Source organism: Carex rostrata, chromosome 21, assembly GCF_964058835.1.
Source record: "Carex rostrata chromosome 21, lpCarRost1.2, whole genome shotgun sequence".
NCBI classification, from domain to species: domain Eukaryota; kingdom Viridiplantae; phylum Streptophyta; class Magnoliopsida; order Poales; family Cyperaceae; genus Carex; species Carex rostrata.
In genome coordinates this window covers 1,377,903-1,398,638 of record NC_135938.1, presented here as the reverse complement: position 1 = coordinate 1,398,638, position 20,736 = coordinate 1,377,903, and the positions used below count along the sequence as shown (strand labels likewise).

Sequence of the window (20,736 nt, the reverse complement as noted above, 5' to 3'; positions counted from 1 at the left end):
GCCCTTTTAATCAAGTCAGATGCAACGTATCCAATAAAGCACCTATTCAATAACGCCTTTTAATCAACAGTGCCTTTATACCATGCATCTGTTGACAATATGCATTAGATGCGCATCTTTAATTAAGCCATTTAATCAGCCCATTTAAACCAGCCCATCAGCCTAATGTTTTATTTTGGGCCACCGAATCATATTTTCTTACATTCTCCAACTTGGTCCATTATAAAACTTTATGGCATTACAACATTCATAAGGTGCACAATAATATTGTATGTCTTTATATTTCATAAATTGTAAAATCATAATATTTATACTTAAGCAAAATTAATACGAGTCATGGCAGTTGCTAATAATATTTGCTACTAACTTCCTTCCATGTACTACAATATCAATTCTAACTTAATATAAATCATAATGGTATACTTTAGGATCCACGTTAATTGTCTAATTTATATAGACAAATTCCTATTAATAGAAAACAATAATATATATATACTTAAATAAATAGAAATTATTTTTGAAACAATCAATCAATAATATCATCATAAATAATCATTCATTTATAATATAAGTTTAAGAGTGAGTCTATGGTACTATGCATATCACGGGTTGTTACCGTGCTACGGCTCTATATTCGAGTTTTCAAATCCTAACGGTCGATCCGAACCGTTCATCTTGTTCTCCATATTAATGTGTTTGGAGACCAAATTTTACATTTTTTGAAATTTTTTTACTATTTTTTTAGATATTTAGAAAATCACTTGATCTGAAAATTCTGGACCATCCAAAAACAGTGATTTTTAAGAAATCTAAAAAATAGTAAAACAATTTCAAAAAATATAAAATTTGGTCTCCAAACACATATTAATATGGAGAACAAGATGAACGGTTCGGATCGACCATTAGAATTTGAAAACTCAAATATAGAACCGTAGCACGGTGCCAAATCGTAATATGCATAGTACCATAGACTCACTCTAAGTTTAATTACAACAATCATTTATCACAGATAACTATTCCCATTCTTTTGACATGTTCATGAAATATCTTGGGTGGTAATCCTTTCGTCAAAGGATCAGCTATCATCATCTCTGTGCTTATATGCTGTATTGTTGTTGTTTGTTTATGTACTTCTTCTTTCACGGCAAAGTACTTAATCTCCATGTGCTTGGCACCTTTGGAGTACTTGTCGTTTTTGCTGAAGAAGACTGTTGCAGAATTATCACAATAAATTTTCAGCGGCTTGGCAATACTGTCGACAATTCCAAGTCCCGAAATAAAGTTCCGCAGCCATAGTCATTGTACCATGGCTTCAAAACATGCCACGAACTCCGCTTCCATAATGGATGCAGCGATTACTGTCTGCTTCGCACTTTTCCATGAGATTGCTTCGCCGGCTAGAAGATACACATATCCGCAAGTGGATTTTCGTGTATCACAACATCCGGCATAATCTGAATCTGAATAACCGACTGTCTCTAAGTAGTTTGATCTCCTATACGTCAACATGTGATCTTTAGTACCTTGAAGATATCGTAAAACTTTCTTTGCTGCCTTCCAATGTTCTATTCCAGGATTGCTTTGATAACGTTCAAGCATTCCTACAGCAAAACTGATATCTGGTCTTGTACAAGTCTGTGCATACATTAAACTACCCACAATGGAAGCATAAGGAATATTATTCATTTCTTCCTTTTCCAATTCGTTTTTAGGACATTGATATAAACCAAATTTATCCCCTTTCTGAATCGGTACCTTACCAGCTGAACATTTCTCCATCTTAAATCTCTCGAGAATCTTGTTAATATATGTTTTCTGAGACAAACCTAACAAACCTTGTGATCGATCACGAAATATTTCTATTCCTATCACATAGTTCGCCTCACCCATATCTTTCATTTCGAAATTCTTCCAGAGAAAATTCTTGGTGCTTTTCATCATATCAAGATCGTTAGTCGCAAATAAAATGTCATCAATATATAGAACTAGAAACATTATCTTACTCCCACTGACCTTCAAGTATATACAACGATCAACAATGTTTTCCTTAAAACCAAAAGAAGTAATCACATCATTGAACTTGAGATACCATTGTCGTGATGCTTGTTTCAGCCCATATATCGACCTTTTCAATTTGCAAACCATATCCTTTCCCCCAATTGAAAAGCCTTCGGGCTGATCCATGTAGACTTCCTCTTCGAGTTCTCCATTCAGAAAAGCAGTTTTGACGTCCATTTGGTGTAACTCAAGATCGTAATGAGCTACTAAAGCCATGATGATACGCAAAGAATCTTTCTTAGAGACAGGCGAAAATGTCTCTTTATAATCAATGCCGTCTTTCTGAGTGAAACCTTTGGCAACCAGTCTAGCTTTATATCGTTCAATTTTGCCTTTTGAGTCACGTTTGATCTTAAAGATCCATTTACATCCAACTCGCTTGGAATCGTGAGGCAATTTGACGAGGTCCCAGACTTGATTTTGTTCCATTGATTTTAACTCATCTTTCATGGCATCAATCCATTTATCAGATTCTTCACATTCAATAGCTTTCTTGTATGAAACCGGATCATCAATTGCAGAATCAATTTCAGATTCTTGTAGATAAACCAAATAATCGTCAGATATAGCCGATCTCTATTCACGGGTAGACCTTCTTAATGGTATATCATTCGGTTCAACTACATCATCAACAATGATGTCATCAATCGGAATGTCCTCAGTAGCAGTTGGTTGTTCTGGAATAGTCGGATAAACTACTTTCGAAACAACAGTCGGAACAACTACTTTCGAAATAACAGACAAAGGAACAGTAACTTGTTATATAATTTCCTGAAGATCAGAATTACACTGATCAGAACTTCTTGCACTAACTTCAGCATTCTCGATGAAACGTGCATTTCCGGATTCAACAATTCTCGTGCTATGATTCGGACAGTAAAATCTGAAACCTTTGGATTTCTCTGGATATCCAATAAAGAATCCACTAACAGTTTTGAAATCCAATTTCTTTTCGTGTGGGTTATACAAACGTACCTCTGCAGGGCAACCCCATACATGTATATGACGCAAACTAGGTTTCCTTCCTGTCCACAGTTCGAAAGGAGTCCTTTCTACTGCCTTACTTGGAACCCGATTTAGTAAATACATGGCGGTCTTAAGTGCATACATCCACAAAGATTTAGGCACAGTTGAGTGACTGAGCATACTCCGAACCATGTCCATAAGTGTTATGTTACGACGTTCAGCAACACCATTTTGTTGTGGTGTGCCGGGCATAGTATATTGCGCACATATACCACGTTTTTCTAAAAATTTAGCAAAAGGTCTAGGATTTTGTCCTGATTCATCATATCTACCAAAAAATTCCCCACCCTGATCAGATCGAATGATTTTCACTTGTTTTTCCAACTGTTGTTCAACCTCATTTTTAAACACCTCAAGTGCATCAATAGATTGTGACTTCTCATTTAGAAGATAAACAAACCCATAACGTGAAAAATCATCGATGAAGGTGATGAAATATTTTTCTTTATTAAAGGAGGGAACATCAAATGGTCCACAAATATCCGTGTGAATTATTTCTAGAAGTTGAGAGCTACGAGTGGGACCTTTCTTTGTATGTTTTGTCTGTTTGCCTTTTATACAGTCGATACATACACCTAAGTCAGTAAAATCCAAGTTTGGAAGAACTTCGGACTTCACTAAACGTTGCATTCTTTCTTTGGATATATGACCCAATCTTTTGTGCCACAAGTATGCCGACTTTTCATCATTCATATTTCTTTTCATTCCAATAGTATTGTTTACAGCAATCAGAGATTCTACATAAGAATTATCTAACTCTAATTTATATAATCCATCAATCAAATTGCCACAACCAATCATGCAATTATTTTTATATAAACTAAAGCATTTAGATCCAAATTTAAATACATAGCCACAATCATCCAACTTAGATACAGATAATAAGTTGCGAGAAAACAAAGGTACATATAGTGTATCATACAAATCGACAATATTGCCAGAACTTAATATAAGTCGATATGTACCGACACCTTACACTGGCACCTTGTCTTTATTGCCCATAATTACAAATCTTTCACTTTGTTGACTTTGGCTTGTGGTTTGGATCGTAAGAAATCCCTGTAAGTTGTTTGAAATATGAGTTGTAGAGCCTGAGTCAATCCACCAAGTATTATTAGGAACATCAATAAAATTTGATTCAAAAGTAACAAAAGTATGAGTCATACCTTTCTTTTCAAACCAAACCTTTCTTTTCAGACAATCCTTCTGAAAATGACCCACTTTACGACAAAAGTGGCACTTTTGCTTGTTCCCTTCTTTCTTGAAGCTTGCATTAGAAGACACCTGAAAGGCTTTCCCCTTCTTCTTAGTCTTAGCTTTCCCTGGTTTAACATTAGAACCCGACCTAGCTTCTAGGTTTGAAAAATGAATAGTGTTAGGTTTCATTTCCTTAAGCCTTGCCTCTTCCTGAACAAGTTTACTAGTCAATTCATTTATGTTCCATTTCTTTTCTTGAGCATTATAATTAATTTGGAACGGACTATAAACATCATTTGGCAAAGAGTTCAAAATAAATTGAACTAGAAACCCTTCGTCAATTGTTATTCCCAAACTCTTAAGTTTTGCGGAGAGAGATGTCATTTCTACGATATGTGCATGCATAGTGCGACTACCATCATACTTCATGGTGGTAAGTTTTGCCATAAGCGCACCGGCAAACGACTTATCGGCTGTCTGTGAGCGTGCCTTGATGTTTTCTAGAAACTCTTGAGCGTTATCCGTGTTCGGAAGAGCAACCTTAATGTTTCCATCAACCGTCATTCGCAAAAACATAAGGTATAACCTGTTAGAACGTTCCCAGTCTGCCATAAAGGCCTTATCTTCCTCGCTGCTTTCATCAGTTATAGCATCGGGCTTATCGACTAATAATGCTATGTCCAAGTCCTGTGCACCTAAGTGAAATTGGACTTGTTCATTCCATTCAGCAAAGTTAAGACCATTAAAGACCGTCACAGATGACGCATGTGATTGCATCGATACAGGTACATTAACTGTAATTTTTTAAAAGAAAAGAAGATAAGAAAATAAAATTAAAAACATAAGAAGATAAGAAGATCAAATTAAACATAAGAAGGAAAAAGATCATAAGAGAAGAGACATAATGCAATAATTTATTATTTCAGATTTTAGAGCAATAACTTAATTAATATATCCTAATTATCCTTTGGGATTTATTAAGATATATTAAACATAATATTTTACTAGAAAATACTTTAATATGATAATTTTGTTGTTTCAATATATGTTGTTGCCTTTGGGTAACTAACAATTGAAGAATAACGTAAATTATCAACTTAAGTTGTGTAAATTATGAGAATGTAATCAACCTTTGGGCAATTCATAAAATCTCATAATCTACTAATTAATTAAACCATTAAATTTAGTCAATGACATATTTTAATATCATATAATCTCAATAAATGATCAATTAATTTTTAATCTACGGTTTATAGAAAATATCATACTTTGATTTCTTTAGGGTAAGGACACTTTGGTGTCTAGCAATACCGTCATAATTCAAAGTTACCGCAAATTTTAATCATAAATCATTAAAAGAAGAGAAAAAAAAATCACATATCCATAAATTGGGTGTACTTACACATAATGTAAGTAGACATATATCCAAAAAAAAAAATGTAATTAGCGTACTTATTCAAAATAAAAATATTAATAATAATAATAATAATAAATTCATAAAATAAAGTAAATTAACGGGAGAATATGAATTCCAAAACCAAAAGCTCTGATACCACATGTAAATAGACTTTATTTCGTGCTCAACTATTTACATACAATATATCATTATCATGGGTATAACTAATCATCTTTAAAGTTTCGATAGCGGAATTAAAAATCATCAAAAGCAAATCAAAGATCTTAAAAATCAAAGTCTCCACGTGTGAATCAATTAAATAGATTACATACCTTTGTCCATAGTAATCTTTAGAATAATACTTGAATCGTTCTTCGCAAACCGTCAGAAGAACTGCAAAGCGATTTAGAACAATACTTGAATTGTTCTTTGCAAACCGTCAGAAGAACTGCATAGTGATTTAGAACAATACTTGAATTGTTCTTTGCAAACCGTCAGAAGAACTGCAAAGTGATTTAGAACAATACTTGAATTGTTCTTCGCAAACCGTCAGAAGAACTGCAAAGTGATTTTCTCCTCTTTCTCTTTCTAAGCAATGACAACTTGTTCTTTATGAATATAGATGAAGAGAAGATCAACCTTACTATTAGAATACACGTTACTTATTGCCTGTCATTAAAGCAATATTTATAGAGGAGATAAATATGGAACAGAATGAATAAAGGCGGCAGGATTGATAATAACTCGCGAGTCCCACCTTTTGATTAAGCATCTGTTATTATCATGCACCTTTAATCAAACTTGGATAATATTCGCACCATGTCAGTATGCATTCATGCACCTTTAATTAAGCTTGGATGCATATGTTAACAACGCACCAAAAATTAATATGCGCCCTTTTAATCAAGTCAGATGCAACGTATGCAATAAAGCACCTATTCAATAACGCCTTTTAATCAACAGTGCCTTTATACCATGCATCTGTTGACAATATGCATTAGATGCGCATCTTTAATTAAGCCATTTAATCAGCCCATTTAAACCAGCCCATCAGCCCAATGTTTTATTTTGGGCCACCGAATCATATTTTCTTACACTGGATTGTCCGATTGAGATCTGCAGTAATATTAATGGGCCCTTTGCGATATAGGTATGGGCTGGATTGGCTCTGATCCTAATCAGACGACTGAGATGCATTAAAGTTGGTTTTTGAATTTTAACACACAAATACTTAGGGCCTGTTCATAGGAGCGGACTCACATGGTTTCAGAAGAGACAGTTGTTTTCTTCTGAATTTGGAATTTTAATAGAGATTGGGATGTTTCGATCGACTTTGTCTTTCTCCTGAATTTTTTTTGCCTCTCTAAATTTTGATTTGTAATTCGAGTTAAATTTAGAATAAAGTTAAAATAAATTTCTTCAATCATAATTAGTAATTAGAATTATAGGTTAGAGAATCATAAATTATAATTCAGAGCAATGTTCTAAAATAGGTAGCTATAGTTGCGCTATAGCTACACTATAGCTTTTTCCGGACCATAAATGCTAAGCTATGAGATAAAAGTGTGCTAATTCAGTTACGACTGCTATAGTTGTAATAGTTGACCGCTATTACCACTACACGCTATGCGCTATTGCTACCGCTATGCTACATGGGTCTTTTTTTGTGATTTACATGGGTTTTTGTGCTTTTATTCCTATTTCTAATGCTACATGATCTACTATGATAAGTATGCTAAATCCAACTATGTGTCTCTATTCCTATTTGTGATTTAGTCACTCATTTTAGAATAAGAAAATATTCAAATATTAATTATTTCTTTTGTTTGGTCTTTGTTTAGTATTCACTTGTAAAATTATTATAGTTCGAATCGTTTCATTGAAGGTTGATTTTGATTATTATACTATATAAAATGTTCGAATGAGTATACCGACTTCATTTCACTTGTAAAATCAATTGCTCCTTTTCTATTATAATCTATAATACTATGAAATATGAACTATTAAATAATATTACTTTGATATTTTTTTTTCTTCTTATTTGCTTGATAGAAAAAGAAGAAGTATAGACTTAGATTAGTTGTTATTCTAATTCTCCAATATTGGTCATTTGATAATTAGTAAAAATATAAAATATAAATTTTGAAAAGAAAAATTTTATGTATGATAACTTTCACTATAACTACACTATTCGCAATAATATATATATTTTTTATATCTCCACGCTATGTTGCTATAATCGCTATTTAAAACCTTGAGTCAGAGTATTGAAAAGTATAAGTTAAAATATTATTTTTTTATTGAGTGCCTAATTAGTTAACGGATTTAAACCTGATTTGATATTTTTTTTTGCCTGTCCTTCTCTCGGAAAAAAAATCCTGGATCCACTCCTCACTGTTCGTGATTCGATTCGGGTTTGATTCGAGTTTAATTCGATTTGAAATGGGTTCGAATTGAAACGAATCAAACCAGGTTCGGTTCGAAATTAATTCAAACCAAACTCAAACCTAGCCTGGTTCGATCGAAATGGGTTCGGTTACTTTTATGGTTTGAATCTCATAATAACATCGGCTGTTCATTTACCTGATGAAATTAAAATCCAAGATAGAGAGTCATAATTTAACTTAGCCGACACTTCCTCGCTCTCAAATCTCAATAACCTAGTTCTCTCTCCACCTCTCCCTAACTCACTCTCCCTCTAGCTCTAAAATCTAGTCGACGCTCTCGACCATTGGCTGTCTCACCAGCTGTTACTTCTCTCTCCGGCCTAGATGACTGTCTTTCCTCTCTCTTCGGTCGTCTCTCATAGTTCATACCAGGAAAGCTGTCTCTGATGTATTTTTTCATGAACAAATTTTCAACTTAAAAGTACTCATTTCATAGTTCATACCGGTAAAAGGAAGTCATGTGAATTTTGTCCTATGAGAAAAAATTAATGTATAAATTACCGGTATAACTAGGGCTGCTAAAAAATAATTTAGTTCGTGATTCGATTTGGGTTCGATTCGAAAAATGTGTAGTTCGCAATTAATTCGATTTGAAACGAATCAAACCAGATTCGGTTCGAAATTAATTCAAACCAAACTCAAACTTAAGGTAAGTTCGGTTCGGTTCGATTTGTTGCCACCCCTACTCATGAGCTGTTCGGATCTCATTTTTTATTCTTATTTTCATCATTCAACTAGGTTATATTTTCATTCTCTTACATATAATTTGTAGGGAAAAAGAACTACTTTTTGGACCTCTGTTTTTTTTATTCCAAAGCTCAGCTTCCTTTTTAATTTTTTTTCGAACAACTTACAAACAGAAACTGGTTACTATGAATATTTACGTATAATAAACTTTATATTTTTTAATGATGTCAGAAAAAAGGAATTTTTTTTGCAAACAACTGAGCATAATTAAACGGAAAAATCAAATTAAAAAAACATTTAATAAATACAAGAAATTAATTAAATGGAAAAATCAAATAGGAAATGATTATTAATTAACCAAACACATCTAATAATACAAGCATAATTAAATTAACAACACTTAATTTTAATTTATTAAGCTAGTTTAATTTGATATGTAAAACAAATATAATTTGAATCAATTCTTAGTATCAACGCACTTCTATAGTTTGAGTTTAGCATTACATATTCTACAAACATATTAATTGTAAAAAGAAAATGACCAATTTTCTAACAAATTTTTCATGTATTTGTTGAACACTTACATTCTAAATTTTCTAATAGGTTTAAAGACCTTGAGAATTCACAAGTTGATATTTTCTTTCCCATATTCAAAAATTCATATTCCCACAAAAATTCCCGTTACCAAACATGCCTTTACAATTTGTTGTTAGATACTGAATGGTCCGGAAAAAAAAAATTTATTTGTTTGGATATATTTATTTAAAATTAATGGTCTGATTGACTGATTGACATAACCATAAATCATTTGCCTCTTCGCTGCACCAAGATCTTTTGTGCTACACTTTCCAAAAAATCACCTACTTATTAAGGTTCGATTTTGTTTTTGGATGCATATATACTGAATATGTGACTTCTAATAAAAGATTGTCTGTGAAAATCATGAATTAAGTATAAGAATGTGAACTAGAATAGAGTTGCGAATGAATTTAATCCATTTTGTTTTACCAAAATATGAATTAAAAATTACAATACGTACCGACTAAGAAATAGCAATGCGACACCTTGACCCTACTAGTCACTACACTTTCCAATTTCCATTATATCCATCTTGCTTTTTCTTTTTCTTTTTTTCTCTGATGATGAAATCTAAAGTAGCCATCCGCTTTTGATTAATATATGGGGTTTTTTTTTTTTTTTTTAATACTAAAGAAGCACAATCAAAAGTGGAGAAAACGAAGAGACTGTTCTCGTAGGCTTCATCACCTAGAAGCGAGAGAGAATTTATAAATTACTCAGTGATAAAGAAACGCGCACAGTGGAGAAGCCGTAACGACTCTGTTTTTGAACCTATATTTATAGGAAGGTGATAGGTGAACGCTTCTCAAACCTCTTCATAGAAACTGAAGAGAGAAAGAAAGGGAGCAAATATATATGGCTCATCAAACCCCATCACTAACAAATAACAGATTTAGTGTTAACAAGGATGAAGTCGATTTGACTAAGGAGGTAGCTAATTTGAGAATAAACGAGGTATGGCAGAGACGTATTACAATATATATATATTTTTAATCATTATTATTCTCAATGCTAACTGCTAAGTGAGATTTCTGCATGCATGCTTTTGATAGGATCTGGGGCCCTCGGAGGCATCTCTCCGATCAAAACCGGTGTTTGCTGATGTATATCTTGGAAAGAAGGTGCCTAATATTGAGTTGGATATGGTTTGATTTATGAAATATGATTCTCTTTTTATTCCTCACGTCGGCTAATTAACATTCAAATTCAGTTTAGTTGTAAACTATGTTTCGTATGAATTAAGCTAAGATCCACATGGTGGTGGTAAAATTGTTTGAATGTACTTTGCTTGTTTGCTTTAATTAAATTCCATTAATTGTTATCAATATTATATTATGGTTGTGTTTCAGGGAAACGATGTTCCATTGCCATGGACTACTTTGGAAGCGTCTTCTTTCCCTCAGGAATACATCACAAATGTGTGCTTGCAACTTTTTATTTTGTTACATTCTATTCCTTACTATATATAAGCAGATGGCACTAATGATTACATAAACTTGTGTACGTGTTGCTATGCCTTTGTACATTCATACTAGATTTGTTTCTTTCACATCTAAATTTATTAAAGTTAAGTGACAAGTTGGGTTGAAACATTCTAATTTTGAGTATTGTTCCAATCCCCTGAAATTTCATGCGGATCCATAGGTAATTCTTCTATTACTGTTTGTCAACTTAGAAAATATGGTTGTTTTTGCAGCTCCACAAAGCAGGTATTGAGAAGCCGACACCAATACAAGCACAATCATGGCCATTAGCAATGCAGGGAAGGGACATCATAGCAGTTGCTAAGAGTGGGTCTGGTAGAAAACTAGGGTTTCTCATCCCGGGTTTCATCCATGCTAAGCGTCTCCCCAAATACCCCAACAGAGACCCCACGGTCCTTGTGCTGTGCCCGACTGATGTTATTACAGCGAAGGTTCTGATTGAGGCAATCAATTTCGGGGAACCTTCTGGGATAAAAATAAAAGTATTTATTGCCTTATCAAGATTATTCATTGTCATACTTTTGTGAACATCATGATCCAAATTAATTATAATTATAGTTAGTAAATTGAATAAATTGATCGTAATTGAAATTGAAAACAGGGCCTTGATGGATTGGTATTGAAGGGGCAGCAGAAGCTGGAGGGAGAGCCAGATGTAGTGGTGATGACAATGACGCGTTTGGTCGACCATTTGGATATTGTGAAAAACAGACTGAAATGTGTTGAGTACCTGGTTTTGTATGAGGCCGATCTCTTGCTCAAAACTAGTGTTGAGCCCGAGATCCAAAAAATTGTTCGGTACCTCCCATCAAAACATCGCCAGACCCTTGTGTTTACTACCACCTGGCCAAGAGAGGCAAGAGATATTGCCTCCATACTCCTCTGTGATCCTGTCATGATCAGTGTCGGCAGCACAACTGAAAGTGTTGAACCTGGGAGCGTTAAACACTTAGAAAGCTTATTTGGTGCCAGTAATGCACTTATTCCCCGAGAATTGATGACTCCTGCCAAGAAGAAACTTCTTGTTCTTGACATAAACGGGATACTTGCTGATGTTGTCATGTTGGATTCTAGGTATTTACAACAGGAACACATAATGATTAGAGGCAAATCTGGTAAGATTTTCTTATTTCTGATGCTGCAAAATTTGGGAAAAGACGAACATATTGAATTCATGCTAGCTCTTTTTTATTTTTCTTTGGTTAGTTTTCAAGAGGCCCTTCTGTACTGATTTTCTGCAATTTTGTTTCACAAACTTTGATGTCGGAATTTGGTCATCAAGAAACAAGTATTTTCTCCAAAATATTTTTTCTTACGTATTTTCTTCATTCGGTTATGTTTGTTAAAGTTGTAGATAGTTTACTATTGTCTTTTTTACAGGAATAACCTACAAGAAGCTGTCAATTATGTTCTTGGAGATTTGAAAAATATGCTACTGTTTTGTTGGGTACAAAACCTTCAACTTTCTTCTCTCTTTTTTTTTTAAAAAACTTGACAGTGGAAGTAAACCTTACAACATTCTTCAATCACACATTCTGCATGTTTTTTCCTTCATTTGTATTGTTATTATTGATTTGTCTTCTTTTAAAGGTGATATGGTTATTTTTTATTTTCCCTCTAATACTTGCATATATATAAACAGGACCAATCTAAATGCACAATTCCAAACTTGAAAAGTAAAGAAAACCAGGACAAGCCTGTGTTTTTCAAGGAATTACAAAAATTGTGGGACAACCAAGAACCAGGTTTGCCGTGGAAGAGGGGGCGATTTACAAAAGCTAATACTCTTCTTGTGGATGATTCTCCTTACAAGGCCTTGCTCAATCCCGTACGTAACTATTTTTTTTTAACTTTCTTTGGGTTTATTAATTACCAACATTATTCATTTTATTTGCATCTTGGCATCAGTATCTTACCGAGTTAATTAGCTTATGTCATCGCTAATTACCGAGTTAATTATCTTACAGAGGAAGTCCGTGTTAAAAATTTTGTAAATATTTTTTATCAATATATTGTTGGTGGCAAACTTCGCTGCTAACCTTAAAAAAAAAGGAATGTTAAAAGTGAAATTTATGACAAAGGTGATCATAATTGTGCATGCATGTTCATGCTAACTCTACCAAATTTGTTCTTACTTGAGAAAAGCTTTTGATCCAACATTTAATAAAATGTACCTTCTTGACAATTCTTATATAATAACGTACATAAGCATCGTTATCGATTAGTTAATGATGAGGAAATTATTCACATCGTTACAATTTTACTTTTAAAATATTTCTTAATTTTTTGTTTTAATACTTGTCTTGATTTCTACTGCAGCTATTCACAGCGATTTTCCCAAATCCTTACAGTTTCAAGAACAAAGAGGACAAATCCTTGGGTTAGTTTGTTATTTACTTATTTTTTCTCCATTCTTTCAATTTGAAAAATCGAGCAGACAAATCTAATAACTTAGTAACTAAATAACCATTTTTGCTACTAAAGCACAAGTTTAATCAGATAATTAATGGTCTTATGATATAACTACAATACTATTTATGCCAAAAGTTGGATTAATTAATGTACTTTAATCAAACTTACTCTGTGGAATATATGATAATTAACCTGTGCAAAATGTTTATATTTTTTAATTTGAAAGAATTAAATATTGGTTATAAGCTTGCAGGTGTAGGAGGAGCCCTCAGGATGTATTTGGAACTAGTAGCTACAGCTGAGGATGTGCAGTGCTTTGTGAAAGACAACCCGTTTGGACAACCCGCCATAACAGAATCACACCCCGACTGGAAATATTACTTCCAGCGATGTAAACCTTGAGATATTCATGATTTCAAAATGATATTAAATAAATTGTGCCATGCTGTTTCTATTTTAGTTTATTTTAAGACTTCAATTGCTTTGTTTATTTTCTTTTGTGGCAAAAGGAGCTTGGTTAGTTATATTTAGTTTGTTGTTTTTGTTATTTTCTGTCTAAAACAAGCTCTATGCTTTTCTCTGTTGTTTTTGTTAACAAAATATTTTGGGACAATTAAATATGGAATGAAGTGTTTTAGTGTTAAGGCATTGATGATACTGTCCATGTTTTGTTGCCTTTTTATGTAATTTCTATGCTTTAAAGAGCATTTGAGCGTACCAGTTCTTGTCTTTACTTTAATTACTCTTTAATTTTTCAGCAAGGATCCAAGAAAAGAAAAGAGAAACAAGGGTCGGATTCAAAACCTAGGATTTTAAAAAAGAAAATTCAACAAGATTTACTGTTAATTTTTCAGCTGACATAATTAATGTGCCCACTCAAATAAAAATGTACAGTACAAACAAGTAGTTCGGAATTTAGATCACTTATTTTATATAAATTAAAAAGTGTACGGGTAAGGGTAAATTTTTTTTTTTTCGTTAACATAACAGGTAAGGATATAGGATATAGTTAAGACTATGCCTTATCCGTTATTCTATATATATAAATTAAAAATAAAATTTATAAAATTATATATAGATATATATTTATATGGAGATGATGAATGATATGATATAATTTATTCATGACTTATATCTATTCAATCAATGACATCCTTTTATCTGTTTACTCAACCCATAGTGTATTCGATACTAATTAACGAGGAACAAACAATTCTCAATTTATATCCTTAATTTGTACCTCTTTAATTAGTATTTCCTAAATTTACATCCCACATATAGGCTCTGATTTAACTATGTATATCGCCTCATATTTTGGTATATTTTAGGTTAATTTGATTTAATCTACAGGCGGCGCATTGGAATGTATTAAAAAATAAATCCGATTGGTAATAAAATATTTTCATATAATAATGGTCTCACTTAATTGTTTGAATACATTAAAAAAAATGTTCACAACAAAATGAAATTTCGATTTGACTGGTAAAATAATATTTTTATATCTATGTGATCCTACCAAAATTGTTTGAAAGAATTACTCCAATAATGAGTCCCACACAATTGTTTTGAATGCATTAAAAATATTCACAGCAAAACGAAATTAAGATTTATTTGGTAAAATAATATTTTTAATATCTATGTGGTCCTACCAAAATTGTTTGAATGTATAAAAACAACGTTTGATTGAATTCCTCCAATAGTGATCCCATACAATTGTTTGAATGCATTAAAAAATAGAGAAATGTTCTGATACCCCGAGCCATCATACCCGAACACGTCCCCCAAGTAGTTTAACAGAAAAACCTCCAATGTTGTTTAACTTCCATTTCCAGTGCTAATATCAAAACATTTAAAACTATGTTTATAACATTTTATAATGCTACTCGTAAGAATGTAAACCTCTATCTGAAAGCATTAACATTCTAAATCTGCATAGTTTTAACTCCTAACTACTTTTGTCTTCAAGCGAAAAAAAAGAAAGATTCATTTCACCCATTCTTTTTTATTTTTTCTCTGATCATTACAATTTATTTTCCTGATAATCCGTGATGAATTTTACGAATCTAAAAATACGAATGTTTTCTATTCGATTTTATCTTTCAAATAAGATGCATGAATAAATACTTTTGACTAATTTTAAAGTCATTTGTTTTTTTTTTAAGTAAAACTCTTGAGCATTTTAAATTTTTAAGTTTTTAAATCTCAGTCTACAGCCATTAAAATTTTCAAGGCTTTGTAAATGAGGTTTATATGCTTTGTAAATGTAGTGTTATTGTTGAGGTTTATATGCTTTGAAATGTTATTGTTGAGGTTTTAATTTTTTGTACATGAGGTCTATATGCTTGGTAAATGAGCTTTGTAAATGCAGTGTTATTGTTGAGGTTTATATGCTTTGAAATGTTATTGCTGAGATTTTAATTCTTTATACATGAGGTTTATATGTTTTATTCTAGAGATTTAAAGTGTTATTAATAAGGTTTATATGCTTGTACACAGTGTTTTAAAATGCAGCCGCATGGGCCGCATATGCGTATGCGGTCGGCAGCCGCGCTCAGAACGACCATGCAGTCATCCCATGCAGTTTTGAGTATCTGGCCGCATATGCGGTCCGAATATGCGGCCATGCGGAATAAAAAAATGCATATGCGGATTAAAAATGTGGCCATGCGGTCCGAATATGCGGCCATGCAGTCCTCCCATGCGGATCAGCAGCCACCGTTGGATCAGCAATTTTCAAAGTGGCTTAATAAATAGTAAAAAAATTCAGAAAAATGTAAAATTTGGTCTCCAAGCACATATTAATATGGAGAACAAGATGAACAGTTCGGATCAACGTTTTGGATTTTGAAATTTTAAATTTGGACCGTATGCATACGAATGCACATTAGTCACACACACACACACTCTCTCTCTCTATATATATATATATACGTGAATTTTTATTTTAAAATCCGCATATATAAATCCGCATGAAAATCCGCATATGCGTCCGCATACCGCATATGCGGTATGCAGTGGCCTTCCGCATGCATGAACAAAATTGCATTTTAAAACACTGCTTGTACATAAGGTTTATATGCTTGTGAACAAAGGTTTAAATTATTTTGAAGCAAAATTAAAAAAAAATGAAAGTCACAAAGATTTAAAGTGGTAAAAAAAATTACGACACAAATATAACTCGAAAGTTATTCTTCATGGATCTCATTTGAAAGAGAAAATCAGATAAAAAAACATTTTTATTTTTAGATTCGCAAAATTCATCATGGATCATCGAGAAAATGAATGAGAATAATCAGAGAAAAAATTAAAAAAAGGTTGGTGAAATGGATCTTTCAGTTTTTCGCTTGAAAATAAAAGTAGTTAGGAGTTAAAACTATACAGATTTAAAATTTTAATGTTTGCAGATAGATGTTTAAATGCTTGCGAGTAGCATTGTAAAATGTTATAAATAGAGCTTTAAATGTTTTGATATTAGCGCTAGAAATGAAAGTTAGATAACATTAGAAGTTTTTTCCGTTAAACTACTTGGAGAAAGTTAGATAATATTGGAAGTTTTTTCTGTTAAACTACTTGGAGGACACGCTCGGAGATTTTGTTTGGGATACAAAATATTCACAGTAAAATGAAATTAAGATTGAATTGGTAAAATAATATTTTTATATCTATGTGGGTCCTACCAAAATTGTTTGAATGTATTAAAAAATTGTTTGATTGAATTCCTAAAATAGTGGGTCTATACAATTGTTTGAATGCATTAATTTTTTTTTTGGAAAATGGATTTCAGATTTGATTGGTAAAATAATAATTTTATATCATAGTGGGTCCCACCAAAATTGTTTGAATGAATTCTGATTGGAGGTAATCTTTTATCATTTCAAGAAAAAAAAACTAATAGATTGTGAACCAGACCAGTCTTTCCGAGCCATTTTGAGTTTAAATTGTTTGAGGTTTAAAATCAAATGGCCAATTAGAATCCTACTGTCAATATTTTTGATGGTTGGCATGAATAATGTCAACAAATGCATTGATAAGAAAAAGTTTATACACAAGATCCTAGAGTTACTCTTATTTATCTATCTATCTATATACATAATTACATAAAAGATATCTCAAATTTTACACTGAATTCGTGCAAATGATAATTTTCATAGCCGTATCATTGATAAGACCATGCACTAGTTTTCTTTTGCCTGAAAATAACATTCTATTCCTTTTCTGTCAGAAAGCCCATGCGCCAGCAGTCCAAATTATATCTCAGCGCACGCTTTGCCTCGGTGACCGATTACAGTGTCCTTGAATCCAAATTTGTAAAACATTATTCCCAATTACCATATTGCTACTGTCAATATTAGCGATCATGTAATTTGTAGCCCTTACATTAATATATAAGAGGTCAAACAAGATTTCAATGTCATCATTACACAAATGATTTTGATGTAATTACACTTATTAATTTGTTCAGTCAAACAAGATTTCAAGGTCATGTTCTCTGCACATGCAGTCAATATAGTCGACCATGAAAAAAAATCAAAGTTAACACATTGATTTTCAATTGCATAAAAAAAGTTGACTGATGAAGCGATACATAAAGAAAAATCATACTTAACAGTTCGAGAATAGAAACTTATTTTTACGTTAATTTAAAACTAAAATAAGTGTGGTGAATTTCTTCTGTTGTATTACGGCATTGACTTAATTAATTTTTCTTCAGAAGCAAATGTATTGTCTTGCTCGTGAATTTTGAACTTAATTTTATACAAATTATAGGTTCGAATTAACTTTGTTCTTTCTTGGATTTTTATTTATAAATATGAAATTCTAATTAATAATTAGGATTCAATTTTAGGTTTAAATTTGAATAAATTCTTGAATTCTTACTGATATTAGTATTAAAAGTTAGAGCATTCAAAATTATAAGTCACAATACTAAAATTTATAAGTTATTTCTAGTATTGGACGATCCAAAGAGTGATAGAGGAGAAACCAAAAACCTAGCGCAGCCCCAGCAACCACAATCCTCTTACTCCCTCCTCTCTAATCCGCCCCTCCCACTCACTTCTAAGTCTCTCTCTCGATTTAACAATACCTCATTTATCTCAGCTCTATCTTTTTCTTTCGGAGAGAAGAATGAGGGAGATTGAAGCGAGCCGAGCGGAGTCAATCAGAGCCGAGAGTGCGGTATTCACGAGGAAAAAAATACATTTATGATGGTACTTCCTCGCGAAAAGTACCACCATGAATAGAAAAAACACAACAATGACAGTACTCTGTTGCGAAAAGTCACTTTTTACCCTCGTGAATACGGTCTCATTGTTGTTGACGTCGAAACTCAGAGTTTAGAGTCCTCATCTCGATTGAAGCGCAACGGTAAGTAGATCTGGTCATTGAAGAGCGACGGCGGTCGAAAGAAAGGATCCGGTCATGAAGCGAGATGAGAATTAAGGTATTAGAGTGATTATTAGAGCATCTATATTCCTGAAACTATTAGAGTTTATAATATGATGTGGTAGTTTCTAATCCAATTTCAAGGATGTAAGAGAGTTTTTTTTATTTAGAAACTATACAGTAAAGTTTTCTTACTAAGAAGTTATTTATGAACTATGTTGACCAAATAATTGGCTCAAATTAGTTTTTATTTTTAATTTGTTGCTGACGTCACTTAATAGAAACTCTAAAATTCATTTCAGAGATGTGAAAGTTAGAAGCTTTAGAGGTCTTAATTTCTAAAAAATGGTTAACAGTTATCTAGATACTCAGTTAATAAGTGGCTGTAATATAGATGCTCTAAGTATATAAGTAGGGTTAGAAGAGTAATTAAATATAGGAAAAAAATTTAAATGAGTGAGTAGATTTAGGAATTTAGAGGGTGATTAAGGATGATTAGAGTAATTTTGAGTAATTTTGAGAATTTCGTGAAAATAAAAGAATAGATCTAGAATTATAGTCATTTGACTCATTGGAATATTATTTTTATCTAGTATTAATAAAGTTGAATTCAATTAAGTATTTAAATTTAATTCGCTATTTTATTTTTGTCCGACGAAAGTCCTAAATCGGTTGGTGCGTGCGCTATAGTTATTCAGATCAGACTTTGAAGGAAGGATTTGGTACAGGAACTTAGGAACTTGTACAAAACATTGACAGGTGTTATCCGTATGACTTATTCTCGGTGGGTCCCACGAGAAATTGAATTTGGAACCATTAGAAAACATAAAAGTCAATATTAAAGTCGGCTTGCTATAGCAGTGTTTAACGTTTTTAAAAAAAAAGAAAATACTACGTGGAAAAGAAAGTCAAAGTAAAAATAACATGTGAAATCAAAGTCTCAAATTTCAAAAAAATAAAGTCAAAGTGAAAATAACATGTGAACTCAAAGTCTCAAATTCTAAAAAAAGAAGTGAAAGTTAAAGTCAAAGTCGGCATGCTATAACAGGTTTTTAACTTTTATCAAAAATAAAATGTGGAATCAAAGTCTCAAATTCTAAAGAGAACAAAAGAAATAGAAAATGATTACAATTAAAAGGATTTTTTTTTTTTTTAGAATGAGCTGATTATTGTTCTTCTTTCTAACTGATATCAGGGATGAAATCAGGTGATATTGTCGTGGATATTCGTGTCGTTAATATCAATAAGCTCAGAAATATCACTTTAAATAGAAACTTTTTACCTTCTTTTTTTTGAAGGTCAGTGAGCATGGCTCAACTGACAATTTCATTAATAAGAAAAAGTCAATTACAAAGACAGTAAGAAAGTATGTACATATTTACATTATTTAAAAAAAAAAAAAAAAAAAAAAAAACGCTATACTCCATCTTGTTCCTATGATCAGAGGTTCCTTTGCCAATAGTCAATCTCTATTGCAGTTATGCCCACCAGATCTGGTATGCTCTTTGCCTCAGATGAAAACAAACGCCTGTTACGCTCTCGCCACAAAGCCCAACAGCCCGAGGTCCAAACCGAGTCCCAAAGTTTGGTCATTGGTTGAACCATGCGTTTCCTTGCTTCCCACCATAGGTCAATGATCTTCTCGTGTTGATGTAAATCTATCCTCAGGTTATACCTAAATAAAATCATTCTCCAAAACCCCAATGCAAAGGTGCATGTACATAACAGGTGGTTCATTGTCTCCATGCCAACATCCGGACATAGGTGACAACCCAGATTAACCTGACATCCTCGTTTGTTTAGTTCCTCCTGCGTTAATAGGCTCTCTTGGAATATAATCCAGATGAACACTCTAACCTTAAGTGGAGCCTTAAATTTCCAAATGATGCCATTTTGCATGCTACGTGCCCCTCTGTCATGCATCATCAAGTAGGCCGATGAAGTGGTGAAATTTCCATGTGTTGTCCAACGCCAGTGTACAATAGGAAGATCTTCATCCGGTCTTATTGATGATTTGTAAAAAGGCATACAAGTGGAGATATTTTTGAGGAAGTCGGATTGGTTA

At 32.6% G+C, this 20,736-nt stretch overlaps 2 protein-coding genes across 4 annotated transcripts; one reads left to right on the top strand and one right to left on the bottom strand.

The window, feature by feature from the left end:
• Positions 1–3,881: 3,881 nt before the first annotated feature.
• LOC144573396 (uncharacterized) lies at positions 3,882–6,104 on the bottom strand. The gene is made up of 3 exons (XM_078323177.1): positions 6,010–6,104; positions 4,251–5,075; positions 3,882–4,143 (listed from the first exon to the last, which is right to left on the bottom strand). The coding sequence occupies exons 1-3, from the start codon at positions 6,017–6,019 to the stop codon at positions 4,100–4,102; spliced, it is 879 nt and encodes a 292-aa protein (XP_078179303.1). The 5' UTR covers positions 6,020–6,104; the 3' UTR covers positions 3,882–4,099.
• Positions 6,105–10,026: 3,922 nt separating this feature from the next.
• Positions 10,027–14,003, top strand: LOC144573615 (DEAD-box ATP-dependent RNA helicase 20-like). 3 transcript variants are annotated; one of them, XM_078323391.1, is made up of 10 exons: positions 10,027–10,344; positions 10,443–10,511; positions 10,740–10,808; positions 11,087–11,356; positions 11,476–11,989; positions 12,081–12,162; positions 12,255–12,321; positions 12,517–12,702; positions 13,194–13,254; positions 13,540–14,003. In XM_078323391.1, the coding sequence occupies exons 1-10, from the start codon at positions 10,246–10,248 to the stop codon at positions 13,686–13,688; spliced, it is 1,566 nt and encodes a 521-aa protein (XP_078179517.1). In that variant the 5' UTR covers positions 10,027–10,245; the 3' UTR covers positions 13,689–14,003. The 3 variants fall into 3 exon arrangements, with proteins under 3 accessions (XP_078179517.1, XP_078179516.1, XP_078179518.1); XM_078323390.1 differs by having other exon boundaries at positions 10,443–10,535; XM_078323392.1 differs by lacking the exon at positions 10,443–10,511.
• The last annotated feature ends 6,733 nt before the right edge of the window (positions 14,004–20,736 follow it).

Excerpts from the sequence above, each read along its gene's own strand:
- LOC144573396 (XM_078323177.1), bottom strand. Across the intron at positions 4,144-4,250 it reads GGTTTGGTTTGAAAAGAAAG|GGATTTCTTACGATCCAAAC; the intron begins GTATGACTCATA and ends AACAACTTACAG.
- LOC144573615 (XM_078323390.1), top strand. The coding sequence starts at position 10,246 with ATGGCTCATCAAACCCCATCACTAACAAATAACAGATTTAGTGTTAAC. Across the intron at positions 11,990-12,080 it reads AATGATTAGAGGCAAATCTG|TTTTCAAGAGGCCCTTCTGT; the intron begins GTAAGATTTTCT and ends TTCTTTGGTTAG. Across the intron at positions 12,322-12,516 it reads ATATGCTACTGTTTTGTTGG|GACCAATCTAAATGCACAAT; the intron begins GTACAAAACCTT and ends ATATATAAACAG.